This window comes from Falco rusticolus, chromosome 10 (genome assembly GCF_015220075.1).
Source record: "Falco rusticolus isolate bFalRus1 chromosome 10, bFalRus1.pri, whole genome shotgun sequence".
Lineage (NCBI taxonomy): Eukaryota > Metazoa > Chordata > Aves > Falconiformes > Falconidae > Falco > Falco rusticolus.
The window spans coordinates 36,706,215-36,724,145 of NC_051196.1; the positions used below are offsets into that span (position 1 = coordinate 36,706,215).

Sequence of the window (17,931 nt, forward strand, 5' to 3'; positions counted from 1 at the left end):
TACTTGGCAGAGTTAAACCTGGGATTTTGGCTCATCTGTTTTTCAAATATAACTATTTGGATTTTTAGTTTTGCTATTGATGCAATTTCATGCCATGAAATTATTGTTCCCCACACTTGTGCTTTGTTGCATTACATATATAACATTTCAAAGAAAGTTCCCCAGGCTGGCATTACCCAGGAAACAACAAAACTGAGTTTCCGCATCGTATTGAACTCTGTTATCAGTGTAACTCTTTAGACAAGTGTCTACTTCCAGTCTTCTCTTGTAAACTGAAGCTTTTTACCTGCAGTAGTCAGATTTTGGGTTGTTTTTCATAATTTGTAGTCTATATTCTGTATTTCTTTTGCAACATTGAATAAAAATTGCATAAAGAGCTGCAGAATGGCGCAGAAGTCCAAGCCAGGCCATTTATGATAAGTTTTATTCAGTCATGGGTATACACTAAACTATCTGAGAGAAAACATGACTGTAGTTCCTTGAAAACTACATTGATGATTTTTTATTCCTTACTCATAACTTGAGTATGGTGCCTTTGTGCTTTCTTGATACTGGCGTATATCTCTGATCCCTATTTTGTGTTTACTGTCTATACTGCTTGTAAGGTATGTCACAGTAATGGAAGCAGCTGGAATTCCCTGTGGAGAAAACAGCTTAACTTTTTTCTTTCTTCAAATTGATCTTTTCCTACAATTGAAAGATAAATAGCATAGTAAAGGACCCTAAGAATCAAAGAAGGTACAGAAAACCTGAAGACTGTAGAGGCTGTAACAGGGTCTGTTGATTAATTTTAATTATTTTATTTGATGTAGTCTCAGCAACACATTAAGCAGGGTTTGATTTTTTTGGGTTTTTTTTTTCCTTTTGTCTTTTCAGAAAAAAGAACAGACAGCAATGGCAGAGTGTATTTTGTCAATCACAACACACGAATCACTCAGTGGGAAGATCCCAGGAGTCAGGGGTAAGAAATCAGTTGCAGCTTCATCTAAGTCTGGAATGAAAATGTAACAAAGTAGTGAAACTGAGAGCTAGGAAATGCTGCCCACAGCTGAAACATGGACTGTCCTGTGCAAACTTCAGACAGCCTGTTAAAATATTAAAAGATACTAGCCAAGATGGAAACTGTCAAAACACAACTTAGTAATAGTACAGTTACCGGGAAAGTCTTGGTCAACATCAGTAGGTTCACTCCCCAGAGCAGCAGCTCCTGCTCTTTTTCTAAATAAGATATGCATGTCTAAACATTTGTGTCACTGCGGGAGGGATTTCTTTCGTACTGCTGATGGGGTAGTGCATTGGATCCTGAATAAGAATTTGATCACTTTCTAGACAGTCAATAGCTAAGAGACAGAAAGAAGACAAACTTGAATAACAGCAGCACTCCTCCTCACAGCTTTTAAAAAAAGGGAATAAAAAAAAAAGTGACAGAAAGAACTTGAGGCATTACTAAAAGTAACAGAGTACTGCTTATTTTGGGCTCTGGTCACTCTGACCCTTTGAGGTAGGGAACACAGGCAGGAAATTGAGGATGAAGGGTGATCAGGCTCGGCTCCTCCTGTTGGAGCTGAACATTTCCATTTGGTGAAGCAGCTTCATCTGTCCTCCCTAGAGGAGGAGAGGAATTGCCTAATATGTATGGAGAGGTGATAGCTGTAGCCAGAGATGACATATTTTCCATCCCAGTCACATTTGCAGCAGCTGACCGTGGAGAACACTTATTACTCTTAATACAATCTGGCAGCCAGCTGTGCGGGCCTCCCAGTTAGAAGCGTGGTCCTACGGTGGCGTTTTATGGTGGGAAGTCACTATGCCAGCACGTCAGGGTGATGCTGCTCAGGCCTTCCAGATACATTGAGATCTTTCTTGTTTATACTAAAATTGAGTTGGGAGTTGTTGAAAAATTATATAAGATCGGTATTTGCATTTTCTTTTATTTTTGTGATTCTGGAGCTCTTTTTTTGGCTGCAGTGATGATACATGAGGTACCAAAAGCTACTTATTAAAACTGTTGTGTTTAGAGTAGAAACCCAATAGTTAGAGGATAAAATTCTGTTGTTCAAGTGGGGGAAACATCCATAAACCTTGCTTACATTTTTCCCTTATGTTTCTGTTTGCTGTTATTCCAGGTAGTGCAACCAAATGAGCTAATATTTATTTAAAACAGTCATTTCTGCTAATTGAGAGCTGACATGAAAATTTAGAGGAATAAAAGGCAGAATAAATACTGGATGGAAATTTTGTCAATCTGTAGGTTTTCTAGATCTGCCAAAATTTTTACTGTCTCGGGTATTGTTCAGTTGACTTAATACCTTAAGCTGGTCAGTTACCATATGTTCTCTTGTTTCCGTAGTCAATTAAATGAGAAACCCTTACCAGAGGGCTGGGAAATGCGGTTTACTGTGGATGGTATTCCATATTTTGTGGATCACAATAGAAGAACAACTACATATATAGATCCCCGCACGGGCAAGTCTGCTCTGTAAGTGTTTTTAACATTATACTAGTTTTTCAAAAGTGAGGTTTAGTATGCATTGGTTTTGCATTTTTTTTCTCCTTTGTATGCTTTTTATGCAGAAAGCTTTACATGTAGTAATCCTTCTTAACTTCCTGGGGTTTTCTCGTGCGCTGATAACTGTCCCTGAAGAACGTGGTGTTTTGAACATTTTTAGAATCCTTCTTGCCAAGTAGTATATAAGATTTGAGAGTAGTAGAGGAGCTTCATCAGCACTGTTGATGACCAAATCCCCTCTGTCCAGTTACTATTCTTTCTTTTGAAAAGTACACTCAACCCTTTCTTTCTTTGATTTTTAGGAACCAGATTGGAGTTAAAACAAGAATTTAACTCCCAGCTTAAATTACCTGAATGTCATCCCATCCTTATTGGTAGAATGTTTTTTTGCAGTTGTTAATCAATACCATTTAAAAAGTACCATGTATGCAGTCCACAATTTACAAAGGAAGATTTTTTTTTTTTGTTTGGAAATGGCACCGCAAAATGGAAAAACGTGAATAACTGTCTTCCAACTAGATAGCCAACTAAACCAAACAGCTGTATGACTGATACATTTACAGGCTTTTACTTAAATTACAAAAACGCTTTTGAAATTCATTTTTTTTTTCTCTTTTTGGTTCCAGAGACAATGGACCCCAGATAGCTTATGTGCGTGATTTCAAGGCAAAGGTCCATTATTTCAGATTCTGGTGTCAGGTACGGATTAATTCCTTGGCAGTATTTATTTGTATTTTTGAGTTTTGCTTATGTGCTTTAAATGAACTCTTCAGTGCCTTGCAAGTAAAGGTAATAAAACCACTTTATTAAAGGCGAGTTAAATTAGAAGGGATAAAAACAGGACTTGTATAAATCCACGTATGCTTTAAAGCCAGGTAAGCTATGGCTTTAAAACTTTTTAGAATAAAGGAAAACATCAGTTTAGCTCCATTTTTTTAAGTGTGGGTTTCAGAACAGTGTTTTCTTTCTGCTGTTAATAAGGGAATATATGGAGGCATAGTATTTTTATAGGTAATAGAAGTTCTAATTCCTGCACAAATACATACTTCTGGAAGAAAATGCAGGGCATTTGACACAGAGTGTGTCTGTCTGAACACTGAAGAATAATAGTGTTGCACATTAGTGTGCACTAACTTAATATCAAATTTCGGTGTGTCACTCTTGGTCCTCTAAACACTACGTGTGTCAAAAGATTAAGTAACTTGGTGTTTAGGAAAAAGTTTTAAGTTTAAATGTTCCAGTTTTCAAGAGTCAATGAATAATCCTTTGAAAACGTGCAGAGACACTAGCCTAATTTTTCACTTCGAAATTTGTGCAGAATAACCTAAATTTCCTGTTTGTTTTTTTTTTTTTTTTTTTTAAAATTAAGTTCTGGAGTAGAAAACCTTGCTGAGTTCAAATGTTATTAATGTTAAAGTTTTCTGATATCTTGTTAGCGTGTACTGTATTTGAACCTGTTCTAAGCAGGATCTGGAGGCATGTGTACCTCACTGTAGATATCAGTGTTGGAAGTAATTTGGTCATTGAGAAAATGACAATTCAAGTATCTTGATTACTGGGTTTGTTTTATATGGATTAGTGAAATTCAGCTGTACCTCTCAAAACAATGTATACAACAGATAACCATCCAAAGTCAGTATTAGATACTTTAAGTGATTGTACATTTCACCTCTGAAAAATTTCATTTCAGCAACTGGCAATGCCACAGCACATAAAGATTACAGTGAGCAGAAAAACGTTATTTGAGGATTCATTTCAACAGGTATTGTATTAAAACATGTTAGTACTGGGCATGAAAATTTGAGTTAAATAAGTAGTTATGTAACCATCAGCAAACGTAGGTTTCCGTAGGAAAATGAAGTGCCTTGTCAATAATTTAGAAGACATAATCACAGAGACCTGAGTTCATTTTGTTTGTACTTGTTAGTCGTTCATCATCGGCAGATAGCTCTGTTGGGGTTATAAAGTTTTGTGTGGTGATTACCACAGACATCTAACAAGATTTTAAAATGCAAATCTTCACCCAAATTCTGTGCCTTTCACTGCAAACAAAAACTTAAGGTATCTTGGGCATGCAAAAGTGTTGTGTGAAATTTCTTATGTAAACCTCTGACAATTGACCAAATCAGCGTAATTACAAATTTGGTCATTGTATTAAACCCACCATTAGCAAAGTTCCTTAGCATCTGTGATTCTTTCTAACTTTTAAAAACCAACCAACCAAAGCACTTTGATTTTTATCTCTTTAGGAGATGAAGCTATAAAATAAAGAAATATATGATGTATGTTTATTATTGTTTTGTTTCTAACTAATTTCTTTGAGTTCTTGATCATGTCTCTTCATTATTTGTAACTGGGGTACCATTAGCGTGGTGTTCAAGAAATACTGAATTTGCTCACTTTGGGCCCTTTATTGGCTGGCTTTCTGCCATATACTTACAGGCAGACTGCTGGCCTAAGCATCTCGTCTTTAATGTCATAATTATTATTTCCTTTTCTTTTACATGTTTTACTACTTAAGCTATGGAAATAGGTTTGCACTAACGCGTCAAATTCCATGAACGTTCCATGAGCAGGACAGTTAATTTTATGGTCTGAATTATTAAACACTGTATCGCTCGCTGACTAATAGTGATAGCCTAGCCAGTGCTTATAACTGTTTTCTTAAAAAGAATTGATTGTTTTTCTTTTACTAAGATAATGAGCTTCAGCCCTCAGGATCTACGGAGACGTTTATGGGTTATTTTCCCTGGTGAAGAAGGCTTAGATTATGGAGGTGTTGCAAGGTAAACTAAACTGAAATGGCAAATAGTAGCTTTTTCTGCAAGTTGTTGGTGTGGAGAATATCCCAAACTATATACTTAAACTGCAGTGCTTTCAAAATATTAGTGAAGTTTATTCTTTATCTTTCCTTGGAATATCTGAGGAAGACAGTTCCTTAGGGATGTATGCATGTCTTAGAACTGTATAAAATTATTTACAGTTTGCATTAGGAATTAAAGTGATTGAAGAGATGCAGTTTAGTGAACTACAGTAAGCGTTTGGCACAACTGTTAATATCAAAGTAGAGGTTTATTTGAATAGACATCTACTTTGGAGTCAGAGGTCTTTACTGGAATGTAACCAAGAAGTGCATATATTCATCAGCATTCCCTAAAACCCTAAAGCTTAAAAACAGTGGTAGACTTTTAATCTGCACATTTAGATAAGGGAGGGTTTTGTCCAAACTACTGACAGCATAATGTTGTAACTTCGCATATTAACTTGTAATTTGTGTTAGTTTCAGTTTGGTTCAGGTTTGGTTTAGCATACTTTCTGGTAAAGAAGTCAGAATGACTGCCTATGTGCCAGCAAGTTCCTAAGTCAACATGAGTTAACTGAAGTAATTTTTAAGTTGATTTATTTTGAAATGTGTTTTTGTTGTTTGTGTGATTTCAGGGAGTGGTTCTTTCTATTGTCACATGAAGTTTTGAACCCAATGTATTGCCTGTTTGAATATGCAGGAAAAGATAACTACTGCTTACAGATAAACCCAGCCTCTTATATTAATCCAGACCATCTGAAATACTTCCGATTTATTGGAAGATTCATTGCCATGGTAAGTTCAAAAGTAGAAAGAGGTTCTCTGATGTAATTTTCCTATAAATAAATATTATACCATCAGATGGATCATTAATTCATTTTTTCAACTGAAACTACTATCAGGTGTTTGGATGTAACTACTGTTGGTATAAGTTAATTCAGCATATTAGCAATCATGATATTCTAGGTTGTTTTAATTCCTTGGCTGGCAAATTCCATTGGTACAAAGTACAGAATGTTGTCATATTAAGTATTCAATCATCCTTTGCATTATTTTGTCTGTTTTCATGTTCTTCAGGCTTTGTTCCATGGGAAATTCATTGACACTGGTTTCTCTCTGCCGTTCTATAAACGTATCCTAAACAAGCCAGTAGGACTCAAGGATTTAGAATCTGTTGACCCAGAGTTTTACAACTCTCTCATCTGGGTAAAGTGAGTTTGACTTGATTTTGTTCTTGCAATAGCAATAAAATGTTTTTAATTTTCACTTATGCCAGGAAGTAGGTGTAAATTACTAAAAACCCCACTGGAAAGTATAATCTATTAATTTCAGAGCAGTACTGGAATTTATACTGTAATTTTAGGTACACAAATAATAATTTGATAATGCAGAAGCCTTTCTGGTTCATTGAATATTCTGCACAGCATCTTGCGTTGCAGTTTTGCTGTTTTTTGATAAATCTAGCTAGACGTTATACAGATGTGGCAGTCTTGAACACTTACAAATAAATGGCTTGAGTAAATTCCACTGACACTTCTCAGATAACTGGTTAGAAGAAATCATCAAAAATCCTCTCAATGTTTATCTAGTACCTGATTTAGTTAGAAACCGAAAAGTTTAGTGCTACGATAACATGAAGTTAACAAATGTAGTTTATTATTTACTACCACATAATTCTTCTGTTAGCCATACCTGAAATTTGACTTAAAGGTTAATATTGAAGATCTAATGGTTTAAAGATGTTAATGCTCATGCATTTTTCTAGCTGTCCTTGTTTTTACGCTCCTTTCGCTCCCAGCTGAATGATTCAGGACCATTCCTATGTATAGCCTTCCATGTATGCATTGTCAGTCATCTGTCTATTCTACATTCATACTTTTTGAGTCCTCCTTCTCCACTCCTTTGCAGATTCCTCTCCAGAGAGCAACAAGTAAAAACGATCTGGAGTTTGTGGACCATAACTATTTGGAATTATGAGCTGAAAATATTTTCAAAGCCACCCCTTAGATCTAAAGCACTGTAATTCTGTACTTAATAGCAGGACTCCAGAACGTTGTAGTGCATGGTTGATGTACACAGATTTTCCTTTTCCAACAGTTAAAAAAAAACAGAAGGAAAAGACAAATTCAGTTAAAACATTTTTTGCTTCTGCTATAGTAAAAACAATTTAGCAGAAAAAGTTTTCTTTGTAGCTAGGGAGATTGTACATAAGAGTCTTACAAAACCAGAATAGTTTTAAGAATGCTTTGAGAAATTCATAAAAGGTGTGTGGGTAGATTGGTTTTTTAAATGCAGAAATAAATATAAAAGACAAAAGATTCCTGTAGCAGTGAATCTTGGAAGCACTACCTTGAATACCAGGGAGCGGGGACAGCAGCTGTATGAGCTGGTTACAAACTTGAGACAAGAATTTTGATTTGGTTTTTGAACAGTAGTATGTTCTGTAACCAATATATGTGCTGCTAAAAGGTGTAGCAAATTAAAATTCCGTTAGGAAAACTTAAAATAGTTGCTATTTGATTAAAGGTGCCATGAAACTGGGACCTGAAAGGGAAGAAAAGGTCTCAAAGCTTTTCAGTCCTGATTTCTGTAGGTAAGGAATCCTGTTACCTGTTTTGTAGTCGGAAAATGTACATGCAGTTTTTAAAAGAAGGGCCCTTTTTTGTCGTCTTGTGGCTTATGGAGACTTGTGGCTTTCAGAGACAAAGCAAATGGGAGTTACAGAGAAAAAACTCGCATTACACCGTGGGGGAAGGTATTACAATTCTGACTGAATTGTAGCAAGTTGCACCCACAGCAGTGTTTACCTTGTGAACAGCATCAATCCCTTAATGTTTTGTGGAAAGTCTAGAGTGGCAGGGTGTTATTTTAAGCCCTTATCTGTAGACATAGTTGCATCTTTGCATGTCTGTGCATATAAGCTGGCTACTTCTCACGTTGCAGAGCAATAGGTTTGCTTTGTAACGTCCCATAATTCCAAGGGCTTTCAGTGCTGCCCGAGTGTGGTACGTTTATTCTGTGTGTGGTGCTTTTGGTGCACGTGTGATTTATAACGGTCTAAAAGGGAGCTCAGAGGTTCCTGGGTGTCAGTGCTGGGCTGCTAGGGTGGCTCCTGCCTGCTGACACCTGTCACGAGGCTGGAGTTGACCTGAGCAATGCTGCTTGGCCACAGATCGTACCTGTCCTGAAACTGCTAAGACGACTTCACTTCAGCAGGAGTATTTGTACCCTGATAAGTCAGGAGCTTGGGACGTTTTACTGTGTGCTTACAAGATAGTCCCATAGATATATTGGAGTTGAAGATAATTCATTAAACATGCAACTTCTTTCTTAGTTGCCTACCTGCTATTGTCTGACAAAGTGACAGCTACATTTTCACACAGTCCTTACATTACCTGTTAGAAGAAGCAGTCAGGCAATGAAATATGCAAAAATGTCATTACCTGAATAGTTTTTGTATTCCATAGACATTCCACAGGTCACAGGCGGCAGGTGGTTTGTCAGCCTTGTCATTGGTAAATTTAAGGGTACTACTGATCAAAAATCTCTGACCAAGAAGACAATTAATGTATGCATATTTGTAAAATGAGTCAGTACGTCTTGCAAAACCGTAATTACTGTGTAAAGAACGTTGCTTTATCTTGATTATTTAGTTCCAAACCTTTTTTCTTAAGGTTCTTCATACTCATCTCCTCTACAGAGTATAAGGTCTTGACACACTTATTTAAAATGGTATTTTTTTCTTACAGAGAGAATGATATTGAAGAATGTGGCTTGGAAATGTTTTTCTCAGTTGATAAAGAAATTCTAGGTGAAATCAAAAGCCATGATTTGAAGCCAAATGGTAGCAACATTCTGGTCACAGAAGAAAATAAAGAAGAATACATTAGGTAAGAATAAATGAAGATTTTAAAATACTCTTTTCTCCATTTTCTTTCTTTAGTTCTAGCAAGAAAAGGTTGTCAAACTATAATCTGAAGTATTGTTGAAATTCTGTCTCTGAGTAATTGCCGATGTTGGCAACAAGTAGCAATTGTTTTGATATCGTATTTGAAAGAAGAATATTGATAGAAATGGGTTTTTAGAATCCACTTTTTCCAAAGTCTACAGTTAGCAGAAGGTCCACGTTTTCCTAGAGATAAATATAAGTTAAGCAGAACATCATGACAACAAATGTGATTGTCAGGTATTTCACGAAATTTTTGCATATGTTTATTATTGGAATTATATTGCTTCATAGTCTGCTGATGCTCTACTCAGCCATTTATGTTTGGGGGCTTTTTTAAACTTAATGTTTTTGGATGCTTTTGTGGTAATGATTATTTTTTTAAAGATACTTGGGATCACTACTGGTTTTATCTGAACTGGTCTTACAGTATAATGAGGTCTTGGCATTTGTAACGGGACAGTGTTGTGAATGATGTCGTAAGTTGTGTTGTCATAAATGAAGGATTATGTTTGCAGAACCAGAATGTTTTAAAGCAATAGGTTAAGAGGGAGGGAGCCTAAGAGTGATTAAAGAATAAAAATGAACAGTGACCTGCTTTGCCTTGAAATACTCCCTTTTTCCTCAATGTGCAGCAGTACATAAGCTCTGCTTTAAGGTGTGAACTTCAACCTATAAGCTTGGAGGATGTGCTTGCAAAAACAAAAAAAAAGTCATACAGTGCACACACAAAATAAACTGAATCACAGAAGTTTCCTCCCTTTCCTACAATGTGTTGTGTGAAGGTTTCTTTCACGGGAAGGGGTGAGGGAGAAGGGAGTGGATTTTGTTTGCATCGTGTAAGTAATCTGAAGAAATTTCACAGGAAGGGTGGTATTTGCAGAACAAACATGCTGACATTTTGCAGTTCTGCAAAGTATTAATATTGGGGTTGAAAATAGGGAAGATCTGCAGAAAACCATCTCTTCCAGTTTCTAGGAACCCAGGGAGAGTTCGGATTCCAGTTTCACTCATACTCTTTAGTTTTACTCCGAGTCCTGCTTTAAGTCCCCGAAGTTTCTAGGATTGAAATCAGAAAGTAGCCATCTCTCCTTTAGACTCCAGTTCTCCTGACAGGTTAGGCTTGAATTCAGCATAATATCTGCTTCTCCCTGGGTTCAGGTTCTTCGGGTCTCCTGCCTGCTTTTCACCCTTTTATTAATGGAGAGTGGAGTTTCTGCCACAGAGCAAAGTTTCATGATTAACAGAAACAAATATGGAACTTTCCAAATGGACATAGTCATTTCTTGGTAAGCTAGCAGTCCTACTTATCTTCACCAGTACAATTTGACCTAGTTTTTACCTTTTCCTGGATAATGACTGAGATTTCTGGGGAGAATATTAGACAAATACAGCTCTGCATTTTTTTTCCTTCTCCAAATACCTAGGGACTGCTGTGCTCTCATTAATGTAATCAGTGAATAGATGCTGCCTCCTCCCTCCTCTTTGAGTCTAAACTACTTTCCGTAGCAGAATGGTTGGAAACATAGGGTTTTAACTTTAAGAAAAAACAAAATTGTTTGCACAGAGTAAAGGCTACTAATAAAATTATACAATGCTCTGTCCCCAGAACTTTCCAGACTTTCCATATTTTTTTAACTTAGCTTACAGTTCATCTCAAAATAGGCTAACAAAGATGTGGACTTAGGTTACCATAAGCCATTTAAATTATCTTTCTGTGTCTTCTTTCACAGGCTAGTAGCAGAATGGCGACTTTCCCGAGGTGTTGAGGAGCAGACACAGGCTTTCTTTGAAGGCTTCAATGAAATTCTGCCACAACAGTATTTGCAGTATTTTGATGCTAAGGAACTAGAGGTAAAGGATTGTTTGGCTATTGCTAGATCCAAGTAGTTACACGTAAAATACTGAAACTCCAGTCATTGTCTGAAGAGCAGAACTAAGGCTGACATCACCGTTTTATAGGGCGTTAGGAGGGAAACTTCTATAGAGTAGCATTTCATTAGTGTGCTTCCCTTCACTTTCCTCTGTACAGCCTATTTACATGTTTCTAAAGGTTAAGATTCTACTGGTAGAAATTTCTGATCGAATGGCTTTTGTAATCCTTAGTGATTTGATTTGCCTGTGTTCAATGAATAGGTGACAGAAAGGGAGGTAAAACCAGATATGCAGTGGGTGATTGCACATTGATCGGACCAGGTTCTAGATAGCTTTGATCTGAAAATTACACTTTCTGAAGTATCTCTTCAACTTGTAAAAACATAAAACCAAACCTCCTGTTCCTAGTGGAGAATTTATGCCTGGGCAATGATAAACTGTTCCTGGCTTGAATGTCTAAATGCAAGCAATTATTCCATTTTTCATGACAGAGGAGCTTTCTGTTTTGTGGCATCTCCAAATCCACTTCATGAGCAGTCGTCATTCTTTGTTGTAGAAGTTTTGGATAAAGTTTAAAATTAAAACCAAGTATACTGTCATTGCAGATGCTTCTGAGTATGGGTGCAGTTGATGTTCTGTTTTGCTATGTGGGAAGTCATAGAAGGAAAGCTGCAGCTTGTACTCATATGTTTATTTCCCTTTTTCTCCCCTAAAGGTGCTTCTGTGTGGAATGCAAGAAATTGATCTGAATGACTGGCAGAGACATGCCATCTACCGGCACTATACTAGGACCAGCAGACAAATAGTGTGGTTCTGGCAGGTTTGTAGCCTTTGTTTTAGTCTCGGACTGACAGAATCACAGAATCATTTAAGTTGGAAAAGACCTTTTAAGATCATCAAGTCGAACCGTTAACCCAGCACTGCCAAGTCCATCACTAAACCCTGCCTCTGAGCACCACAGCTACACATTTTTTAAACACTTCCAAGGATGGGGACTCCACCACCTCCCTGGGCAGCCCATTCCAGTGCTTGGCCACCTTTTTAGAGAATATTTTCTAATACCCGATCTGAACCTCCCTGGTGCAGCTTGAGGCTGTTTCCTCTTGTCCTGTCGCCTGTTACCTGGGAGCAGAGACCGACCCCCCTGCCCACAGCCCTTGCCAGGCACCTGTGGGGAGCAACAAGGTCCCCCCTGAGCCCCCCCAGCTGCCCCCCATCAGCCTTGTGCCTCAGACCCTTCCCCAGCCCCCTGCCCAGCTCTGAACATGCTCCAGCCCCTCAGCATCCCCCCTGCAGCGAGGGGCCCAATCCTGCACACAGGGTTCCAGATGCGGCTGCACCAGTGCTGGCCACACTTTCAGATACAAGCCAGGATGCTCTTGGCCACCTTGGCCACCTGGGCACGCTGCTGGCTCATGTTCAGCTGGCTGCCCACCTGGCTGCGCCGCTTCCCTTGTAGTCTCCTGAGTTGCCTGCCCCTTCTTCCAAAGGTGGTAAATTCTTTTTTTTCCCCCTGAATTCCAGCCAAAGCTCTCTGTTCAGCCAGGCCAGTCTTATTCCTTGCCAGCTCATTTCAGCATGTGGGGATGGCCTGCTCCTGTGCTTTTAAGATTTCCTTCTTGCAGGACATCCGGCCTTCCTGGAGCCCCTGGCCCTTCAGGGCTGCCCCCCAGGGACTGTCAGCCAGGCCAGGGTCTGAAGCTGCAGAGCACAGCCCACTAAGTAAACAATCATCAGAATTACTGAACAGATCTGTAGTGTGTAAATATAAATTGTTGCCAATCCAACTATTCCTAATAGTCAGGTAATTTGTTAATGTATGGATGATGTGAAAATCTGACCATCAAATCTGTACCTAAATGTTTATTCAATTACTGTTTTTCAGTTTGTGAAAGAAATAGATAATGAGAAGAGAATGAGACTCCTGCAGTTTGTTACTGGAACCTGCAGATTACCAGTGGGAGGATTTGCTGACCTCATGGGTATGCATTAATAATCCCTCTAATGCAGTAGATTTTTTTTTTTTTTTAAAAGAAGCAAGTTTTATGTTTGCAGACATTTTTCATTAATTTTACATGGAATGCTGTTTTGTAAGTCCTGCATATGCTTCAGCTATGATGGAAAAAGACATGGAAGGAGTATTTACACGTGTTGTGTTGAGTTTCAAAATCACTTCAGATTTAGCATTTCACCACATGCATACTCTGATCTAGACATTGTATAGTGAAAGACAGATGTCTGGGGGGGGTTGTGCAAGTAATGGTAACCCCGTCTTTTGCTTAAGCCTGTTGTTCTTACCTTGCAGTGTGTTACCTTCTGGTACAAAGGTAGCGAGACCTATGCCTTGTTTGTTTGAATTTGTTACAGGGAGCAACGGACCCCAAAAATTCTGTATTGAAAAAGTTGGAAAGGAAAACTGGTTACCTAGAAGTCATACCTGGTGAGTACGTAACAAATCGTGATACTACTCTTGTTCTGGTTTTGCTGACAACAATCTACTTGGAGATTTTAGTAAATGGGTAACATCCTTAAGTGGTTGAGACTGTGAAAGCAAACACTAAGTTATGCCAATAAACTTTGTTGTTGAATAATAGCTGAACTTCGAGAAACTCCTGTGGCGTGGGGTACATTACATGGTAAATTCCATGGATTTGTGTATTACTGAAAATCTGAAGTAATAACCAATACTGCCTAAAGAGGCTGGGATTGAATGTCTGTTACCGCAACGCTCTGTCTTGGTAGTGAAGTAGCAGGCTCACACTCCCTCTTCCCTAGGGAAAAGGTCGCTTCAGTTCCTCAGGGGTGTTAGTGGTTAGTAAAAAGACGCATTTAAAATTTCAAATGTGAACAACTACTCTAGTTAACCAAGTAGGAAAATTAGTAAAACTTCTTACCAAGTACAAAATTATCACTGTTCAAGTGCTTGAACTCTTAACTTTTGCTGTCAAATATATATATTTATGTCAGTAGCCAGCTTTTTAGAGGGTATAAATCCAGGTATCTGTCTATACTGCAAAACGTTTAATTACCCATATTCATAATGGATTTTTTAGGATGGTTTAATTATTTTTCAGTTCTTAAGTTTTTTCTTTATTTTCAGTTTCAATCGCTTAGACCTTCCACCCTATAAGAATTATGAGCAGTTGAAGGAAAAGCTGTTGTTCGCAATTGAAGAAACAGAAGGATTTGGGCAAGAGTAGCTAAAATTTGCACCTTGAAGAATGTGAACTCAACACGATGTATGTTCTTCACTTCTTCTGCTTGTTGCACACTTCATTGTAAAGTAGACTTGACTTGGATTAATTTAACAATACTAATGTGTAAGTAAACGGATGTTACCCTGAGGTTTTATCCACATTAACTCTGGATTTCTACAGAGCACTTTCAGAAATCAAATGAGCAATCAGATACAGCTACAAATGAATTACGACCTAAGTAGAGGTTTAATACAGCTTTGGGCTCTGCTTTGTTTTACCATTCATTAATTAGAATGTGTCCTTAATGACTGACAGATTTTTAACAATAGTTTTGTCTTTCCTTTTTAGTAGCATTTTTTGCTACTGATGCACTGGGAAGTTCATTGGTAGCTGCAATGCTGCAGCAGCATCGTAAGCCTCTTTACAGCGGTGTGACTAGAGACAGCCTTTAACCATCCTCCATGCACCGCAAGCAAATTCATTGCTTAAGCGCTTTTCTTTTTTAAACTTGAGTGTGGCTAGACTGTTTTTCCCCCGCCGGGAGCCTGCTCCCATGCCAGCTGGACTCAAGCTGCTGCTTAAGGGGATGTCAAACCGTGGCACAAATCCAGGGCGTAGCTTTGCTTTGTTTTTTCCCAATCCTGCTAATTTCAGCAAAACAGACACCCGCCCAAAGTTGTTCAAACGTTTCTGTGTGCCCTCAGAAGAATTCTGATCTTTTTCTGTGTAACATGTTTAACTTTTAAATCAAGATTAACACTGTGGTACTTCACTTGTATTGCAAAAGACAAGGCCACCTGGGATTGCACTGATTCCATTTAGGTTCCTGTTTGCAGACTGATGTTTCTTGTCAACAGTGTTTGCGGACATTATTCTCAGTGTTATTCTTACATGTTGCAGTCAGTTTGCTCGGAAGACTTTATTGGGTTCTCAGGAAGAGGTACAAAACAACTGGATTCAGAAAATGAATTACTATTTTTGCTGATGAAGTGATAAGCGATACTGGCTAAGGCTTAAGAGGATTATACAGTTCAGACATGGATTGCAGATCTTTGAAAAGCTGGAGCATCAGTAAATAGTTCTATGAAGACTGAAACTAGTTTTTTGCAGAGGTTTCTAAGCCAATTCACCCTAAGCTGCTTATAGCTAGTAACTTTTGTAGTGAGTACCTACTGGATTAATTACATCTTTTAATTCCTTTTAGAATCTGTTAATATTCAGTTCACTTCTGGTTTACAATAACATTTTGCATTTGATGCTCCTTTAGACTGAATGCACTTTTTGGGTATGGTCAGCCCTTTCCCTATCCGAGGGGTGTGAAGTAGCCTGCAGCAGGTGAGCTGTTAGCCATGGTAAGAGACAGGGCGCTTGAAATGGCATGTAGCACATATTAAAGCATAACACAGCTCACAGTGTTGGGACAGGAGCTGTTTTTAAGAGGCTTCTGGGTATCAGAGCTGAAACAGGACAGTGGGAGACTGTAAAACTAACTTCCAGTCTTGAGAAGAATTCTTTCCCGCCGTCCCTTCTGGCTAAGCTCCAAGAGGGAATAATTTTTTTCAGGCCTAAGAACCAAGACTTTGAAGTTTTTAACTGACTTGAACGAGAGTTTTTTCAGGGCATACAAAGTGGTAAATGCTTATTGGAAGGCAGAATCATTAGGCTTCAGTGTGAAGAGCTCTTTCGTCACTCATTGTAAGAAAGGTGTGCAAAGGAGTTTCTGACAACACAGAAATGACCCTCTTACAGCTTCATTGATGGTGAGAACTAACCTGGCTTCATGGTTTTACTAGGAGAAAAACCTGCCAACTTCAAAACATTTGATGGATAGATTACAGTATACAGCTCATGAGGAGAAAAAAAGCCTTATAAATATTTTCTGTTTATATTAATTCTTACAATGAAATGTAGTTATCTAACATATTTACAAGAGGGATTAAATTAAGCAAGATAATGCAAGATTAAGCTATGAAAAATAGTCTGTGTTCTGCATAATGCTTTATGATTCATGTAGGGAACCTAGAACTATTGTTAATGTATAAATATCACCCAAAAGGCTTTCAGCCCTATATTTTTAAAATAAAAGAATAGTTATAATTGAAATAGCCTTAGCCCTAGTTCTATAGGGTATGGCTGTTTAATATTTTTATGGTTGAAATGTTTAGTTCGGGAAAAAGGTAAATGCTTGTATATATTTTTGCAGTCCGGGATTCCACTTATTCCATTTTTCTTTCTTTAATTTAAATGGCATGTTTGTATGTCTTTTCTGCTGTATTAGAATTGGGAAAAGGGGGCTGGATATCCCAAGATACAGTTTTTAAATACTGCAAATAAAGAATTCAGTGTGTGTGTGTGTGTGTGTAGGGAATAATCGGTGAAAGATTGGATTTGGCCAAAATATGAAAAAATTGAAGCAACTTTACTGTGTTAAATTGGCAATATTGCTGAAGTCAGAGGTTAAGATTACTTAAGCATTTTACTTCCTCAGCATTGTGAATGCTAACCGATCTGTTAACTTTTTACAGCGTGTTGTGTAGAAATAAAAAAGGAATCAATATAAGCCACTGGTACACTTTTCTGTTCTTTGTGGGGATCTGGTGAGAGTGTGGATGAGCCCACAGCATCCACTATCGCAGAAAATATGTTGTTATGAATTGGACTTACAAGCAAGACTTGCAGCAGAGATTAATGAATTGGTCTCCCACTACTTCAACTGATTTTAGCAACCTGAGCTGCATAAATTCATTGTAGTCGCAAATGTATATCTGTATGCAGCTGGCCATTGATACTAATTTTCAAGTATTAAAATAATATTCACTTAGAATTTTCCCTTATGAGAATGACATGAGCCGCTGATCTAAGAATTAACAAAGCCTTACTGTTCTGGGTAGCTCAGGAAATGTTAATATACTAATGAAATACACAGTAAATGAGTCATGTCTTCATCAGATCTAGTATGGAAGTTGGTTGTTTTTTTTTTAAATCCAGTTGCATGTGTTTTTTTAAAAAAGCTTTTTTTAATTATTCTGAGAAAAATATCACAAAAAATAGCTTGTTTAATTTTTTTTGTTTCCATTTTTATTACATGCTGCACTGGATTTGTAATCTCAAGCTATATTGGTATCTCCAGCCCCCTTTTTGCGGTGTCTATTAATTTTCTTCAAGAATCCCTGTTTGTGTATATGTGCTCTAGTGAACTCGTATATAAACTGGGATCAGCAGCACTGGATTGTAAAATACTGTACTGAAATTCATTGTTGAAATTTCCTTGCATTGTAATTTCAGATACTCAGGTAACTGTAACAGTATCTCAGTAAGTCAAATACTTTTATAAAACTACTTAAAGAAGCTGGCAGTCTCGTCATTATTCCTTCTGTGTTATGGAGCATACATATGCAAATAACTGGTCTGTCTGCTCTCCTGGGGGTGAGGGATCGGGCTGTTCTGGCAGTTAGTCCTTCTAGCAAAGATCTTCAGGAATGGTTCTTTCCCCAGCCCTCGGCTGCCATTGTTGGTTGCACTGGAAGTTCGTTAGGGGATTTCGGACCCGGCTGCCTTTGTGACTGGGTAGAAACTGCAGCTAAAAGAATTCCTGACTGTT

The 17,931-nt window shown here is 37.9% G+C and overlaps 1 protein-coding gene across 2 annotated transcripts in view; it reads left to right on the forward strand.

Moving 5' to 3' along the window:
* The window catches only part of ITCH (itchy E3 ubiquitin protein ligase), a 58,907-nt gene extending 41,229 nt beyond the window's left edge, over positions 1–17,678 (forward strand). For both annotated transcript variants that reach the window (XM_037402142.1, XM_037402143.1), the window contains exons 12-24: positions 877–961; positions 2,351–2,479; positions 3,136–3,208; positions 4,200–4,271; positions 5,207–5,295; positions 5,948–6,107; positions 6,390–6,523; positions 9,062–9,202; positions 10,992–11,112; positions 11,849–11,953; positions 13,019–13,115; positions 13,501–13,573; positions 14,234–17,678. In XM_037402142.1, the coding sequence (XP_037258039.1) occupies positions 877–961; positions 2,351–2,479; positions 3,136–3,208; positions 4,200–4,271; positions 5,207–5,295; positions 5,948–6,107; positions 6,390–6,523; positions 9,062–9,202; positions 10,992–11,112; positions 11,849–11,953; positions 13,019–13,115; positions 13,501–13,573; positions 14,234–14,333 (1,379 nt within the window). In that variant the 3' untranslated portion in view covers positions 14,334–17,678. The remainder of the gene's footprint in view (positions 1–876; positions 962–2,350; positions 2,480–3,135; positions 3,209–4,199; positions 4,272–5,206; positions 5,296–5,947; positions 6,108–6,389; positions 6,524–9,061; positions 9,203–10,991; positions 11,113–11,848; positions 11,954–13,018; positions 13,116–13,500; positions 13,574–14,233) is intronic.
* Positions 17,679–17,931: the final 253 nt, after the last annotated feature.